Source organism: Corvus moneduloides, chromosome 10 (genome assembly GCF_009650955.1).
Source record: "Corvus moneduloides isolate bCorMon1 chromosome 10, bCorMon1.pri, whole genome shotgun sequence".
Classification (NCBI taxonomy): Eukaryota; Metazoa; Chordata; class Aves; order Passeriformes; family Corvidae; genus Corvus; species Corvus moneduloides.
In genome coordinates this window covers 20,607,456-20,623,516 of record NC_045485.1, presented here as the reverse complement: position 1 = coordinate 20,623,516, position 16,061 = coordinate 20,607,456, and the positions used below count along the sequence as shown (strand labels likewise).

Genomic DNA, 16,061 nt, shown 5'->3' with positions numbered 1-16,061 from the left:
TCAATATAAACATGCTTCACAAAGAAGGACAATGGTTTTTTTTTCAGTACAGTAAATTACTCTGGATATCTACCTGTAGCTCATTTCTGTTAAAAAATCAGACCCTTTTTGGGCTTTACAGTCTGTCCCTGGCTATAGCTTCCTGGATCATGCCATGTGTTAGTTGTGTTGATTCTGATGATGATGTTTATAACTTCACTTCTTAGTATTTCCCAATGAACTGACTAACTGTAAGAAAACTTGTTCACTTTGCTTATATATATCCACACTCTGATTTGGAAAACTTTTTTTTTTTTTTTTTCCTCCCAAAATGGAGCCATTATGTGTCTAAAACTTCAGATTGGTTTAGTAGGGGGAGTTCCTGGATACCTAAAATGAATAATAGGTGTTGGTTTTTCAGGTAATAAAAAGCTGTGTGGGTTTGGGTACTCAGAGATGGCCGGGTATTACAGATGCTGTTTAATATAAACAGTGAAATTGTTCAAGCAGCATTACAGCATCCAGAAGGGGTTGCTTAGCAACAGCCATCGGCTATAAGGTGGCAAAGTTGTCCTTGGGAATTTTAGAGAAGTTGCCTAGAAACTGCACCAAATGCCTGCAGTGTGTAGACAAAGAGAGGAAACACTGCTTAATCCTTGGTTTATCTATGTACAGAAATTACAGATTTGGTAATCTTTCAGCCTTTATTTCACATGTTAGTACAAACAAACTTAGATTGAGAATCTTATTTAGGTAACTTCTGCTCTATATTTTATGTATGTATATATTCTTATATATGGGTGTATATATAAATATTAAAATACATCTATGATTATATACTTGTATGTGTATTAATATTTATATATATATTTAATGCTTTTTTCTTTTTAAATAACATACATCCATAACCAGCAATGCTGGCTGGAATACTTCGGTGAGGATATGAAACCAGAATATAATCCCCAAATTGATACTAATTTCCAATTTTCTTTTCCTTCTCATACAAGGTACAAACTCTGAGCTCTCTAATCCCTCTGAAACAGAATCTGAGAGAAAAGATGAACTTAGTGACTGGTCCTTGGCAGGAGAAGATGACAGGGAGAGCAGGCACCAACGAGACAACAGACGACGTCCCGGGGGACGAGGACGTAGTGTGTCTGGAGGTCGTGGGCGTGGGGGACCTCGTGGTGGAAAGTCATCCATTAGCTCTGGTACTGTGTTCCAAATGGATTTTGAATTGAGATTGTCTTCCTGGCAATTTTCTGTATAACCTCTTACTTTTTTAAAATACTCCATTCTTACATTTGGATCTTAATACCCTGGGATTTCAGTGCAGTTGTGTGATAGTTGTGTCATACAGCGTGTTTTAGCATTTTGTTTATTTTCTGTTCACAGTGATCTTAATTTCCTTCCTCTATGGCTCACACACAATGTTATTAGCAAAGTTGATAAATCTTTGGCATGTTGCCTATGGCTGCCTTCTGAGTTAAGCTTACGTTTAGATCCAGAATGAAAGAAGAAATCATTGATTGGAAGTTGGGTTTTATCAGAATCTCTGCTAACATTAACACTGTAACAGTGTCAGAAGTACCACACAACCACAGAGTGAAAGGTGTGTTTTATGTATTTAGCAGTTTTGAGTAAAAGGTCTCTTAAGTGTCATCTTGGAAATGTTTGTGGTGAAACAGTGCAAGTGCCTGTTGTGGTGCCCCAGGATTATTACTGTTAGGTTAAGGGTCGGAGGATCCAGTCTGAGATGAAATACTGCAGGTCTGTGTGTTACGCCTTGGCTTAAGGTTGCTTTGTAGTTTGAAACTTTGGGACACGGCTGTAAGTCAGCCTGGAAATGAAGTTACACATCACTACAGTATCTTAGATGGACACTTTGTGTTTGTTTAGTGCTTAAAGACCCGGACAGCAACCCTTACAGCTTGCTGGATAACACGGAGTCAGACCAGACCGTGGACACCGACGCCAGCGAGTCCCACCACAGCAGCAACCGCCGCAGGAGGTCACGCCGGCGAAGGACTGATGAAGATGCTGTTCTTATGGATGGAATGACAGAGTCTGATACAGCTTCTGTTAATGAGAATGGTTTAGGTATGTAAATGGTTGGATGGTAGTCCCAGAGCAAGCTAAGAAAAAAATGTGTTGTCCCTGTAAGTGTAGTGAAGCCCTTGTTTGTTTTTGTAAGTGATGAATCGTTGTTCTGTTCAAGGTTGCTGTCTGATTAAAGAAAGACTCCCTCCATGGCTGTGCCATGGAATCTTCTGTTTACTGAGCTCCACTAGCCTTTTCATGTGCCTTTTTTGTAAAAACTGTCTGATGGAGACACCAAAGACTTGACTTGTTGTTTCCCATTGGTACTGCTGCTTTGATAGAAACAGTACTGTCAGATACACATTCTGTTTTGTCCTTGGTAACCTCAGTCTCGGTATGGGAAAGCTCCTTAAGTAGCTGTTAATTTGTCTCTACCGAGCTTCTACTTAAGAACTTTCCCTCAGTAAATTCTCTCGATACTCACAGGGACAAGAATACACTCTGTTGCTTAATGTAGAAAAACAAAATCTGGGTTATGTTGCTAAAATTTGACGTATGGTTACTTAATAAATGAAATCTGAGGTCATTAAGCACGTGCCTAAATGTTTTAATGAACCAAGAACAAAAAGTAAAATCTAGCTTTTGTGTTACTGTGTATGCTTTCAGTATAAAATTTTCTTTTAGCTTTTCTGTCTTACTTTTAGTCTCTGTCTTTAACAGAAGCAATTTTAAATGCCCCATGCTGAAACTGCTGAAGAATTTATTTATTTTATGATCAGAAATAGTTCATTATAAACTTTGCAATTGCAGATGATAGTGACAAAAAACCCCAGCGACGCAATCGTAGCCGCAGGCGTCGCTTCAGGGGTCAGGCAGAAGATAGACAGCCAGGTAATTCGAGTGGAGCTGTGGGTAATCTCAGGTCAAAAGCATGAGAGAATGTTGTGTCTGCTGTTTTACATAGAGCTGCATAATATCAAAAGGTTACTCAATAACTAATAAGACTACTAGATAAAGATGAAAGATATTTCTTCTACTAGGAAAACTTCTAAAATCTGTCTAATGAAACTAATTGATGTCTAACTTTTTGCTTGGACATACGAGTTACGCTTCTGATCCAGTTCTCACTGAAGTCAATGGCCAAAGTGCTGTTGAGTTCTGTGGTCCAGGATCACAACAAACATGAAGGTTCATGGTCTGCACTCACTGCATCTGTGCGCTTGCACTGACTGGGACACAACCTTTTCAGCACTGGCTGAGCAGCAGTGTTGGAGCAGCAGGATGTGGGTCCTGGCAGAGCTCAGTGAGGGAACTCGCGTGGGGTTTGCCAGCCCCACACCTGCATCACACTGCTGCTCTCAGTCCTTGGCTGTTGGGAATAGTTTAAGTCACCTGCAAATTGAGGGTGGGAAGGAGGAGGAATTTAAGTGAAATTGCATGTTTCCAATTTTTTGTTGTTGTGGCTTGTTGCATTTCTTTTGTGTGTACTAACACTTGAAATGTTAAAGGTGAACTGGCTAATTATCAATACAATGCCCTGTTTAGAAAATGCTTGTACATACACGGCACAGGGTAGTAACAGAAGGTCTTCTGGATTGACAGGTTCAAAATTTCACCCATATTTGTCTTCCTTGTATCTGTGGTGCTCATACAACATTTGGTTAAGAAGAAAAAAGTTGTTTTATTATGCTAACTAAAACTTGGGGGAAGGAAAAAATCAAACACCCCACCCTCCTAAAAAACCTCAAACACCCATGTTTCTTCTCAACATTCCAGTTTTGTAGCAGTGATACAGATTTGTAAAGGGTCAGAATTTCAGCTTCTAAGAAACTAATTTCGGTCAGCAGCATAAAGAAATGTTAGTAATTCTTAGAAAACCATGTGAATTCTTTTAAATCTGAAGTATTCTAAGAACGTAACAAGACTTCCCAAACAAGATTTCTCTGGCATCTTTGTTAAAATGCTGTAATAATTTAAAGTCTTCATCAATACCTATTAAGTGTGAGTGAAATTAAGACAGAAGGAACTCTCCCCTTCTTTCTCCCCAGTGCCAACCACTGTACTTCAGTCATTTAGTTGTATCATTTGATTTACATGGCTGTATATTAGGGTTCCTTATACACAGAGGAATACTAAGAATGCACTGTGTGCATGAAACGTGCTTCCTGTTTGCCAATATTAGAGGAGTTGGGTACAGAACCTCATTTTAAAGATAAAGTACTTGCACAGAAACTCCCTTGCCCTTCATAGTTCTGGAAGGGCCCAGTTGTAAGAAATCCAATTACTGTAACAGAGCAATTCATCTGTTGTAGTTGCCAGTCTGATTTGGATTTCATGCACAGTCATTGCTAAATCCAGGCAAAGAGCTCACCTAAATACCTGATACATTAGATATAAATGACTGTACAGTTCAATAGGTAATGCTTGCCAACCCTAATGTGCTGTTGCTTGTCAGAGATACAAGTGTATATTTAAAGTTGCAGTACTCCGTATTCTAAAGATAGAACTGAGTCTTGGTGTGGTTACAGGAGGGCAGGATCACACAAAACCAGGCTACAGAAATGTGCTGAGGTGGCAAGGAGAGGTCAGAGAAGCCCTGGCCAGCCCCCGAGTGCCGCTGTACTGGCACAGACACGGCCGTGCTGCCCCTGAGCTGGGCTGGCTCCAGCAGCCCTGCTGTGTCCACACACCCCACAGCAGCCACACCCGAGGCAGGGCACAGTGCTGGTGGCACAGTGCTGGTGGCACTCCCAGTACCTCAAGGAGGACAAGTTCCCTTGCCAGTTGCTTCATGACGTAACAAAGATTTGATGCTACATCATCCTAAGTGATACTGGGCTCTGACCTGCCCCAGTTCTGGGCACTGCCTTCATTTCAGTTCATTTCATTTCATTAGTATGAAATTCTGCACTACTCAAGCTAATAAAACCCCCAGTGACACACACAGCCTATAGTTCAAAGAGCCTGCAGCCAAAGCTCTTCAAACCTAGTACAGAAAGCTCTTCTCCAATAAAATTTGCAATTGGACCAAAATTTGTTTTATTAAGAGTCCACTTTCAGATCATTGTTACCACCGATTTTAGTGAAAATTATTTTTAACAACAGTAACAAATTGATCCTTGCTGTGCGGTTGATAACCTGTAAGTGTGAAGGCCTTTTGTGAGATGTCTCCCAGTTAGAGCGTAACTTGTACAGAAAAGACATGAAGGTTCATGCTGAATTGACTGCTGATGTGAGCATCACTGTGATTTTTTTCCTTGAACAGTAACAGTAGCTGATTATATATCACGAGCTGAATCTCAAAGTAGACAGAGAAACCCTCCAAAGGAGACAGTAGCCAAAACCAAGAAAGAAACGGTAAGATTTTTTTAATGTGCATTTCCTTTTTTCCTCCTCCCTTGCAGCAGAACAGTAAAGGAATGAAGGGAAGGCTTCAATTAGCTCGCCTCATTTGACTACAAGTGCATTTGAGTTTAAGAATAAATCATTAAAAGCAAAAACGGCCCAGAGTAAACAGAACTGACAGTGACTGTTGTTGCAGATTTTAGGAATCAAATTTAAGTCTGTACACATTTTAAAACACTAAACTTAGTAATGTTGCGTTATGTAATAAAATGGGAAAATTGCCCATGGTTAAGTCTTAACCCTTAAAACATGTTACAGACAGAGGATACTATGTGGTATTTTTAGTGACTTGTACAAACTATTTTAGAAGGAATTAATTGTACAGAGATTGTATGTTTTTGATCCTTTCTTCTTAAAGGATCAGAGTGGCATTACATTATCCTGAAAAATAATCAGAACTGAATAAAGCAGAATTTCTTCTATAGAGGCAATATATTGCCACAAGTTGTCTCTGAGTTCAGCAAAGCAAGAAAGATCCATTAACAAAATGTCATCTTGCTATAGACTTCAGAAAGGCTGTAAGGCTGTTTTTCAGTGAACTCCTTCATGGGCTTAGACAAATAGAAATAAATAAGCATCTGGGTGTGCTGGGGGTGTGCACTCCTGGGGGTTACGCTGGCATGATTTCCTTAAAGTGGCTGATAAAGAAGTACCCCATAAACGACAAGGTAAGTGATCAGATGCTCTAAATGACAGGATACAGGCACAGACAGACAAGGGGTGTTTCCTCTTGAAAAGCTGCTGTGTGATCCAGAGGGAAATTGAGATTACACTCTGTCTTGTTATGGAATTTTTAATATTCTCCTGTTCTTGTTTTTGCAAGGCAAAAGATGCGATTGATGAAAACAGCCCTTCTGAAAAGGCAGTGAATGGTCCTGCCACCACCTCTGGGGATGAGCCTTCTAAACTACAGCACAGCCCTGATGAAAAGAAAGTCACTGTTCAGGAGGATGCAAATAATCAGGAAGAAGCAGTGCTGAATGGTGTTTCATAAACTGAAGTTCCTAGTTTACAGTTCTTTTACATTACATTTAAAATAGTGCTTGTATAAGCTTGCCAAAGATAGAATATGGATCGCCAGTCTTGACACCGCACTTTCAGTTCCTCCATTTTGGAATACAGAAAGGGGAGGGATCCTGGAGAAATCATATGTTAAACATACTTTGACACCTACTGTGTTATAAATATATCATCAGATGTGCCTTGAGATAGTATATGTAACATTTAAATAAACAAAATTGCTGGCTATAGGAAATGTTATTTTGTTTTCAAAATACGGCAAAGATGTGAGGGGGATCCCTAACATAATACTCTTTATGAAAGCATTAGCTGCTTTTGTTACATTTTTAATAATATGCAACCACTTCTTCACCTGAGGAATACTAGAAAGAAATGCAGTCTAAAATATTTTGCACTGAAATGTAATTTCTCCATTAGTTTAGTCTGGAAACTGGTCTGTTTTAATACATGTTTTTTAAATGCTGTATGTAGAGGAAAAATCTGCAGACCACTGGAATACATTTGTTAAATTCTCATAATCTGCAGGGATACTGGGTGACATTGGCAGTGACTGTTCTACATTGAGGCTTTGTTTGGTTTATTTATTAAACTGTACAGTATTTAAAAATCAAACATAGCTTTAGTTAACACTAAGCTGAATTAGTCATGTCCATTAAGACATAACCTGAACTACTGAAAAGATCAATTTCCAGAAAGTTTATTCTGTATAAACTACATATGTTAGTCCTTAGTAGAGTATTTTTATTTTTGTTTTGGTTGTTTGATGTGCAATATGTTTTTTTTGTATGCTGGTAGTAAAAGAAAATAAACTTTGATCTTCCATCTGTTGACTGTTTCTATCAGAAATTCAAATTACTATTGACTGCAAGGTTTTCAAGCTGTTAACTAACAAAGGAAACTTACTTGTTAGGCAGCTTGAACCTCTTAACTCTTTTTCGTAAGAGTTTCTAATGTGCTGATCTTCCTTTTGTTAAGGTGATGATGTCAAACATCAGTTAATGAGTCTAAAACCAGACTCCTTATCTTGGAGAATTGCATAACCTGACTAACATATATAGGAATTAATGCAGATGTAGTTTTTGATAAGTACAACACACACACCCATCTTTCCAGGCCACGAGCCAGAGCAAGGAAGCACAGAACAGGTGTGGAAAAACATCTGGGTAGCAAGAAGGTGTAAGAAATCACAGCAGAAGGTAGCATTGATGTACTGACTTGAATTTGTCTTGCCTGATTTTGTCAGAAGTAAGGACAAAACCAAGAGTTCTAAACCAGCTGCTCTACCTGCTAGAGCTACAGCAGAGATGTCCCAGGCAGAGACCTGTGTGTGCACTTTGTCGTAGGACTTCAGTGTTGGACGCTCAGCAACAACGTTCCCTCCTGCAGAACACACAGAGTTAAACGTTGTAGCTGAAGTGTGCACAAGTATCTCAGCTGATGGGGCAGGCACAGGAGTGGAGAAAATTAAAAAAACAGGGAAGGAAAAAACCAGCTGTAAGTCAGTAGTATTTGGCTGGGAAATACTTAAGTACAGAAATATTCTGCATCTGGCTTGGAATGTGCAGACTACAGAACTGTGCATGGTGGTGTTCCAGCTGTCCTTCACCCTGCTTTACATTCTGTAGCTGAGCAAAATTACTGCCCTTCAGGGGAGGTTGTAAATGCTCCCTCTTTGATCCTCCTGAAGGCACAGAACAAGCTCATCCCTACTGTTGTAATGTTTCCTCAACAGCCCAGAACTCATCCACAGCACTGCTGGGGCACAGCAGGCAGCACTCACAAGATGAGATGCTTCCAGCAGCACTTCCAAGTCCAGATTCTGGGAGTGAAAGCCCTCAACCCCACTGTGTTTATGACCAGGTGGACATTAACTCTCACAGGTGCTGTGCAGTGTTTTACCATAGTGGCAGAAACACTGGGAAGATTCTTGGAGTATGACACAGCTCTCTGGCCCCAGCTGAGATCCTTACAAGCTGCTGGGTGTGAGAGGCTTAACAGGGCACAAATCCAGCTCAGGTATCCTCTGATCAATGTAGAGTTCCTGTTTCCTAATCACTCTAAGTGCAAACCTCAGTCTGTGAGCTCTGGCTTTGTAGTGTACAATAATGTATAAAACTACAGGACTTCTATTACAAATATGGAATTTATTAAATGCTATTAAAATCTGTCAAAAACTAAAAGTTACTAAAAAAATCTGGAACATTCCAGATCCATCAGTAACACTTAACTAACCCTGTTTTTCACAAGGCAAGGACAAGGGAATACATTGTTTCCTGTGGTTTATTTCTGCAGGCAGAGACAACCACACATCTCTCCCAGCTCCTCCTGTCCAATAAATCCTCTTGGTTTTTCCACCCCCCTCCCCAAACAGGTTCACCGTGCTAATTTTAGCAGATAGAAGAGCAGCAGTGTGAACTTTAAAGAGGGCCAGTTCAACAGAAATTAGGTAACAGCATGTGAATCTACCTGTGTCTGGTAACACACACTGGCCACACCAAGTTACTGCTCTCAAGCACTGAAAATATTTCTGAGTGGCAGATTTGGCTGTTTAATAAAGAACAGCTATGAAAAAATCTTTAAGCCTCACTCCCTCACGCATTTCCAAAAAAAAGTGACTAAGTCGTGAGGGAAGAACCTCCCTGGGTTTGTATTTTCAGCTTCATTTATATTAAGTCAAAGACTTACATTAGAACTTCTCTTAAGCCATTTATCAAAAATAATCATTTGCAGGGACAAACCCTCTGAATGAGTGATTTTCTTTCTCGTTCATTTTTTAGCTTGGTCTTCCAGTAGATCCTTAGCTTCATTGATTTTGGCTGCTACATATGGAGACCCACCTAGAAGAAGGAGAACCTCAAATCAGGTGAAAAAACCCAACATTTCTCTTCTGTGCTGATAATAATGCCACAGGACATGGGAAAAAAGGGCATGGTCTGAGGTTCTGCCAGTTAAAGAACAAACTGGTTGTGACTGAAGGCATCTAAGTTCACTCACAGACACTGCAGGAGCTCAGTGTCAGACCACTCGTTCCTGTTAGGCTGCTTTTAGTTTACTGCAGTGGCTTTTGCTCCAGTTTTATCAGTCATAAATGAATTGGTCACTCCTGACTTAGCAGTCTGTGGTGAATACAGAAGCACTGAAGTAACAGGTCTGCAGATAACCGTGCCAAGCATAAAGTGCTGCTGTACCAAGGGACCAGTTCAGTTTTTAAACAGGGCAAAAAATTACTCAGGGAGACTGAGACAGAATCCACACTGCAAATGCACCAAAATTGTAAAGCCATGAGGCACAACAACTGTGCTGGTGGCATATATACCATTAATTGCACTCTAATTATTTACCTAAAGCTTTAGGTCATATACAACACAAAATGCTATTTTTAGGTTCTGCATATATTCAGTAAGGTTAATTTTGAAGGTAACTTTCACTCAATATTATCTACAAAAAGCATATCCCCATGGATTATTTTAGATTTTGGTGCACAGAAGCAAGGAATTCAACAGTCACTTCAAAGGAAGCCATTTTACCTTTTAAGCGACGATTGAGAAGTCGAATGTCGAACACCAACACATGATTCTGACTCACTCAACAGAATTTAGAACAGGTATAGATGCCTTGAGTTACTCTGAGCATAACTAGATTCTGAGCCTTCAGAGTACCACAAACAGGAATATTTCATAGTTTAATGTCTTCAGCAGCTGTAGAAGGCTCAACACTTTCCATTTATGATGAACTCAAACTCACAAGTGGTACATAAAACACATAAGGGTACTCTGGGTTTTCATCTAAAATTAAGGAGGTTTTAAGTCGCATTTTAACAATTCATATTCTAATCTGATATTCACAGAAGATAAAGCAGGTAACAAACTGATCAGCTGAATCTGTCTGGTTGCTTTTAAAACATTCACACACAAAAATATGCTCTACACCCACATGGATTAAGGCACTCTAAAATTTGTTTTCACACAGTTTTCTGTGGGTTTTTTAGTAGCTGAGGTGGTTATGTATCACTCACTTCCCTACACAATTCTATTCATCTGTGTTAAAAACATGTATTAACTAATCAACATGACATAATTTCCTTACCTTTATCTGGATGATTCAGAAGCATGATCCGTCTATGAGCTTCTCTAATTTTATTTCTGTTGGCTGTTGGGCTTTGAAAGACAGAGAAAAACTGACTTTTGACTCATGAAATTCCCCAGATTGTCAAAAGGTGTCTGAGAACAAGTGAGCACTGTCTTACCCATAAATTCTCTAGCTAATATGTATGTTTCTCTTTTCCTACTACTGATATGTAGTGTGTAAGTCCTGGAGAGGTTTCCTAGGGTTTTTCCAAAACACTGTATGCTGAAAAAGACATGCTACAGCATGTCTAATAGGGTGGGGGTTATCCACACAGTTAAAAACAAACAGAACTATGTTGTAACATTTTTACTGGGAAAACTTCCCAAAGGCTGTAAGTCAAAAAACATTTGCTTGGTTTATTAAGGTAAAAAACTACAAAAACCCAAAAAATGCCACAGTTCAAAGTTCTTATTTGATAGATTTACGTATTTGGCCTTAAGTGCTTTGGCAGAGATTGCCACCATAGTCAGATCTACCATGTTCCAGAAGTGATGAGTTTATTCCAGACACAAGAAGTGGGTTTGCAGCACCTTCACACTGCATCCACCCGAAATTCCCCAACACTGACAGGAACCATGAGAAAACAGCAGTCTCGTGTCCCCCACACACAGTGAACCCCAAGGCTTCCTGAAATGGCTTATTTGGATCACACGTGGCTTTGGAATGTGCGAGGGAAATGCAGATGCCTGGAAGTCCACACAGAATTAGCTTCAACCAAGCTAAAGTGCAGCAAAGAACCCCCAAAAAGCACAGAAAGTCCTGAAAGGTCACTTCTTATTTCCTGACTTGGCAGTGACACTCCCAATGGATGCTGGGCATTGGATGACAACCTTTCCAAACAAAGCCAGCAGTGAGGAGACACCACTGCCTCCTGTTCACATTTCATTTCTGATACATTTCCTTTACCTCACTCCTAGTATTAAAGCTGCTTCTCGTTTAGTCATTTTGGGTTCAAATCCACCTCTGTAATAACCATTGAAGGCCTGAAAGAGAAAATGTGTTAGTTTAAAAACCACTAATTTCCAAGTATCAGTTAAACCCACTCATTATTGCTTTAGTAACTGCTGAGCTTTTGTCTGTAAAAATAGCAAAACTTCTTCTACACTTGAAATAGGAAATTCAGTTTAAGTAGAGTATCATTATTTAAATGATTACTTAAATTTGCCCATACAAGTTCTCTATTAGCCAATCACCACCAGAATTACTGCAATCAATTGTTGTTACAGACAAAATACAGGAGAAGATACAGCAGTGCTATAAAGAGACAACAGTCCATACTTATTTCACCAAGCAAAATTTTAAACAAAAAGACGCTACTGATAAATAAAAACTTACAGGTTTTGGTAGGTTTTGAAGGGCTTGTTTTACCTGTGGCTCCATTTGCTTCAAAGTTTTTACTGCATAGCGACCTTGAAGAGACCAGCGTTGACTGACGTTAAGCATAGTTCCATGAACATTTAGCAATCCAGTGCAACTGGTAACTTGTGGATTAGAATGTGGAATAAACTCTTTTGGGACATAAAACAGTAAGAACGTTGATCTTTTGTTTAATTACAGCCATTAATTACTCTTTTGGCTCTCCCAAAAGAGTGTCCTGTATCAGCTATTAAACTACCTTGCAATCAGCCCTGAAGCACGGCTAAGTACACCGGGCCGTGTGAGTACAGCTGGGTTCAGAGCCCGCCCGTCCCCTACACACCTGCGAATCCGGCTGCCGCTATGGCCAGGCCGACCGCCACCATCGTGCTGGCCTGCATGGGAACGAACACAGAGTTTGTTTACTGAAGGGAAAGGGAAGCAGCCCCGCCGGCAGCGCGCACAGCGGGTCGGACACACCGCCCCCAGCCCGACACGGCACAGCGCGCTTGACACGCTGAACTGCGGGCACAGCGCTCTCGGGGACCGCGGGGACACGGCGAGGGCAGCGGGGCGGGGACCCCCGAGCTGTGCCCGACGAGGGGAACCCGGTCCGGCGGCGCCGCATTCACCGCGGGGGCTGCGGGGCCGAGAGCGGAGCCAGCGGCCTCTGCGGGCCCTCAGAAAGGGCTCGTCAAGAACGAGCCGAGCCCGCGGCCCCTCGGGAAGAGCGCGGGAGCCGCCGGGCCAGGCACAAGCGGCCCCCGCACTCACCATGTCCGCCCCGAGCGCCACCCGGCCCGCACCGCCGCAAACGCGCCGCGGCCGCTGCCGTAAAGCGCGGGGCGGGGACGGCGCCGGGGAGCGCCCGGGAGCGGGTGGGGCATGAGGGGGCGGGGCGGGGACAGGGCCCGGCGGAGACGGGACAGGGAGCGGGGACACGGCGTGCGCAGGGTTACGGCGTTGTAAAACGTAGTACAGACCTTACTCTTAATGTAATCAAGCGATTTCGCCCCGATCTAGAGCCTTCTCGCACGCCAGATTCGCTTTTTAAAAATAAAAGTAGTTTTTCAGTTCCTCCTGAGGTCCAGTTGTGGGCTCCTCGGTACAAGAAAGACAAGGAGCTACCGGAGAAGGTCCAGCGGAGGCACAAACGGGATTTGGGGTCCGCAGCATCTCTTGTGAGGAGAGACTGCGGGAGCTGGGCCTGGTTAGTCTGGAGAAGACTGACAGGATCTCATTAATTCATATAAATATCTCCAACGTGGGGGCCAAGAGGATGGTGCCAGACTCTTTTCGATGTTTCCCAGCAACAGGATGAGGAGCAATGACCATAAACTAAAACAGAAAAAGTTTCACCTCAACAGGACGGAAAGCTTATACACACTGAGGGTGGCAGAGCACTGGGACAGGCTGCCCTGGGAGGTCACGGAGTCTCACCTGGACGCGTTCCTGTATCACCTGCTCCAGGTGACCCTGCCTTGTTAGGGGGTTGGATGGGATCATCTCCAGAGGTCCCTTCCAACCTTGACAATTCTGTGATTCTCCCATTTTCCCGTCTTTTATCCTGGTGCTCTGCTCCGTGTGTCTGACCGCCCCATTCGCCCGTGGGCTGCGCTCTCTCCGCCTCCTCCCGTGCTAATGGAGCCTCCCCGCTGCGCTGTCAGGGCTGACCAGCGCGTCCGGCACCGGCTCCGCACGGGCAGGGACAGCGCTTTGATTGCTGAAGATTGCTACGGAACGAGCGAGAATTATAGGCATGGCACTTCTGTTTGACTATTATTAATAACATAGTGTCATCTGTTAATACCACAATGCCGTGCTCCGCACAGCAGCGGAGTGCCCGTCTGCCTGTCCATTGCTCTGGATTGAAGGTGTAGGTTTGGAAACTGAGTAACACAGCAGGGAGACCACGCCAGCCTTTAGCCCTGAGGTTCTGCTGCAAACGTCAAAGCGCAAGGCCCAGAGTCCTGCTGTCTGCCTGACGCTTTGTGAAAGATTTTCTGCCATCCCCTGTGCTTGTAGAATGTGCCAGTGACCTCGGGGGCTCCCAGAGGACCCAGTAGCCAAAGCCAGCTGCCTTTTGGCTGCTTAAGGTCTAGGATTCACAAGCCCTCACACAAGCAGTTTAGTGTCAGATGTGACCACTGGCTAAGGAACTTACAATTTTGCTGGCTCTTGCACTGGAAGACAGAATTTTCCTTCCTTGCTGTATATTTTCTGTGAGTAATGAGCACTTTGTGTCATAATTTCACTTTGCGCTTGAATTGTTTTTCTCACAAAAATTTCACGTGCGCGATTTAACATCTACTGAGGTAATGTTTGCAGGAATCTCCTGTCTTTTTCTTTCCCTTTCATTCTAGTATCTCTACAAGGAAATAACCTGCTTTAAAAGGAATGGAAGAAAGGTCTTGGTTAAGGTACTCGTACTGTTGCACAAGTGTTTCCTGAGATTGAAGTAAAAGGAAACTTTTATGTTTGATGGAGGAATTGAATCCATTCATCGCAGAGCATGAGGCCCCTGACAGCCTGTAAGACATGTTCAAATATGGAAAGGGGAGCCAGCAAGTAGAAAACAACCAGATGATTTACTGGGGAAAAAAGGTCCCCTCAGTAAAAGGTGTACAGGTCTTGTATATAGAAGAGGATTTGGTTTAAGGATGGTTTCTTCTTTGTCCCTCTTCTATCAACAAAGGTCACTCAAAAAACCAAAACCACCAGAACCAAAAAGATGGTAATGACTTTACTAGGGTATGACTAGAATTTAATTTTTCATATCATCTGAACAAATAAGGTTTTTGCATGAGGTTTAATTATTCTTTAACCTTTTGTTAGATCCAGATCTTAGTGCCCTTCAGGAGAAAACTATCTGAAAGGGAATTTTATTTTATTTCCTTCCTCACTCTTCCCAGTCCCTGTTTAGAGAAACTGGTAGCTCTGGTGGCAAAGGGGCTTTTGCAAATTTATATTTAGTGGTTCTTTCTGTAGTGAAATTTCTCATTTTTAGAGAAAAAGGACAAACATAATGACATGTGCAAACTGGGCTGGTAATGGGTTGATAATGTACCTAATTCTTCTCCTGTGAAAGCCCTTTAAAGAAAATCCAGAAAGGGAGATCTCGGGAGGCCTCTGCATGCTTAAGAGATTTCATCTTTATTAAGGAGAAAGGAAAATTAGTGGGAAGGGCTGGTAAGAGTGGAGGTGGGATGGAGGAATTTGCATTATTGGTACATGTAATATACCAGCAACTGGACAAGACTGAGCCTAGGGGTGGAATAATTTGATTTTTATTACTAGGTAAAACAATACAGCATTTCAAGATGAAATGTCATAATTCCTTTAAAGCGTGCTGTATATATTTTTACTCTGAGACAACTCAAACTTTGTTTCTTCCCACAGTTGTGCTTCCCTCTCAGAGCTAAAGGAGAACTAGGTGTGTCCCAGCTTGGACATCACGGAGAGTGAAATCAAAGATCTGTTTGATTTTCCTGGTGAGTTCATTTTACAACACCTTATTTCTATGCATCTTCTATTGCTCAGCCTTGTGGTGGGGTATGGATGGTCATTCCCAGTAATGAGTTCTAATGGGCTCAAGGGAAACAGGTGCACTACGGCTTTTATCCCTTCTGCAGAATGTCTGTATTTGAAATCAGGAGGGAGGCAAAATTATTCAATGTTTGAGAAATACACTCTCAGTTGGGGTATACAACCTCTTATTTTGCCTGTGTTCCTAAACTATGCCCTTTCTATAAGTCAGAGAAACCCTGAAGCTTTTGTGGTTTCTTCTGTCAAGTGTTTTACCCTACTGCTTTCTTCAGGTTTCCACTCCAGGCTTAAAATGCCTCATGACAGAAGATTATATTGGAAGCTTCATCTTATAGGATGATCCAAAGCAGCTGGTACATAAAGAAACTTTTCCATTTAACAGATCCTTTCTGCAGAATCCTGGCTGTACTTTCCCTTAACTGTGTCTTCGACAAACTGAACAGAAGGTAAAATAGATAGTTTTGCTTTCAGAAGGTTTGTGGTGTAGCTTTCAAATGCCTTTAAGGCTGTTAAACATTTGTTTAAGTTAAAATCCCAGTTCTGTGTTGTCACATGCACAGCTAGCCAAACCTTACACTGCTTGTTCC

At 41.9% G+C, this 16,061-nt stretch overlaps 2 protein-coding genes and 1 long non-coding RNA gene across 4 annotated transcripts in view; 2 read left to right on the top strand and 1 right to left on the bottom strand.

The window, feature by feature from the left end:
- Positions 1-7,266, top strand: part of FXR1 (FMR1 autosomal homolog 1) — a 33,670-nt gene extending 26,404 nt beyond the window's left edge. The window contains exons 13-17 of one of the 2 annotated variants that reach the window (XM_032120018.1): positions 987-1,190; positions 1,879-2,079; positions 2,830-2,910; positions 5,285-5,376; positions 6,248-7,266. In XM_032120018.1, coding sequence (XP_031975909.1) covers positions 987-1,190; positions 1,879-2,079; positions 2,830-2,910; positions 5,285-5,376; positions 6,248-6,418 — 749 coding nt within the window. In that variant the 3' untranslated portion in view covers positions 6,419-7,266. The remainder of the gene's footprint in view (positions 1-986; positions 1,191-1,878; positions 2,080-2,829; positions 2,911-5,284; positions 5,377-6,247) is intronic. The other variant, XM_032120019.1, reaches the window with a different exon arrangement.
- A 1,302-nt stretch (positions 7,267-8,568) lies between these two features.
- On the bottom strand, positions 8,569-12,776 carry DNAJC19 (DnaJ heat shock protein family (Hsp40) member C19). The gene is made up of 6 exons (XM_032120021.1): positions 12,703-12,776; positions 12,272-12,323; positions 11,908-11,981; positions 11,479-11,555; positions 10,531-10,601; positions 8,569-9,281 (listed from the first exon to the last, which is right to left on the bottom strand). The coding sequence occupies exons 1-6, from the start codon at positions 12,703-12,705 to the stop codon at positions 9,211-9,213; spliced, it is 348 nt and encodes a 115-aa protein (XP_031975912.1). The 5' UTR covers positions 12,706-12,776; the 3' UTR covers positions 8,569-9,210.
- Positions 12,777-15,333: 2,557 nt separating this feature from the next.
- Positions 15,334-16,061, top strand: part of LOC116448952 — a 5,275-nt gene continuing 4,547 nt past the window's right edge. The window contains exons 1-2 of the long non-coding RNA XR_004242171.1: positions 15,334-15,419; positions 15,747-15,920. This is a non-coding gene — a long non-coding RNA (uncharacterized LOC116448952). The remainder of the gene's footprint in view (positions 15,420-15,746; positions 15,921-16,061) is intronic.

Coding starts and splice junctions, on each gene's coding strand:
- DNAJC19 (XM_032120021.1), bottom strand. Junction 11,982..12,271: donor AGCGGCAGCCGGATTCGCAG/GTGTGTAGGGGA, acceptor GGTCTCTTCAAG/GTCGCTATGCAGTAAAAACT. Junction 11,556..11,907: donor TTCAAAACCTACCAAAACCT/GTAAGTTTTTAT, acceptor TTTCTCTTTCAG/GCCTTCAATGGTTATTACAG.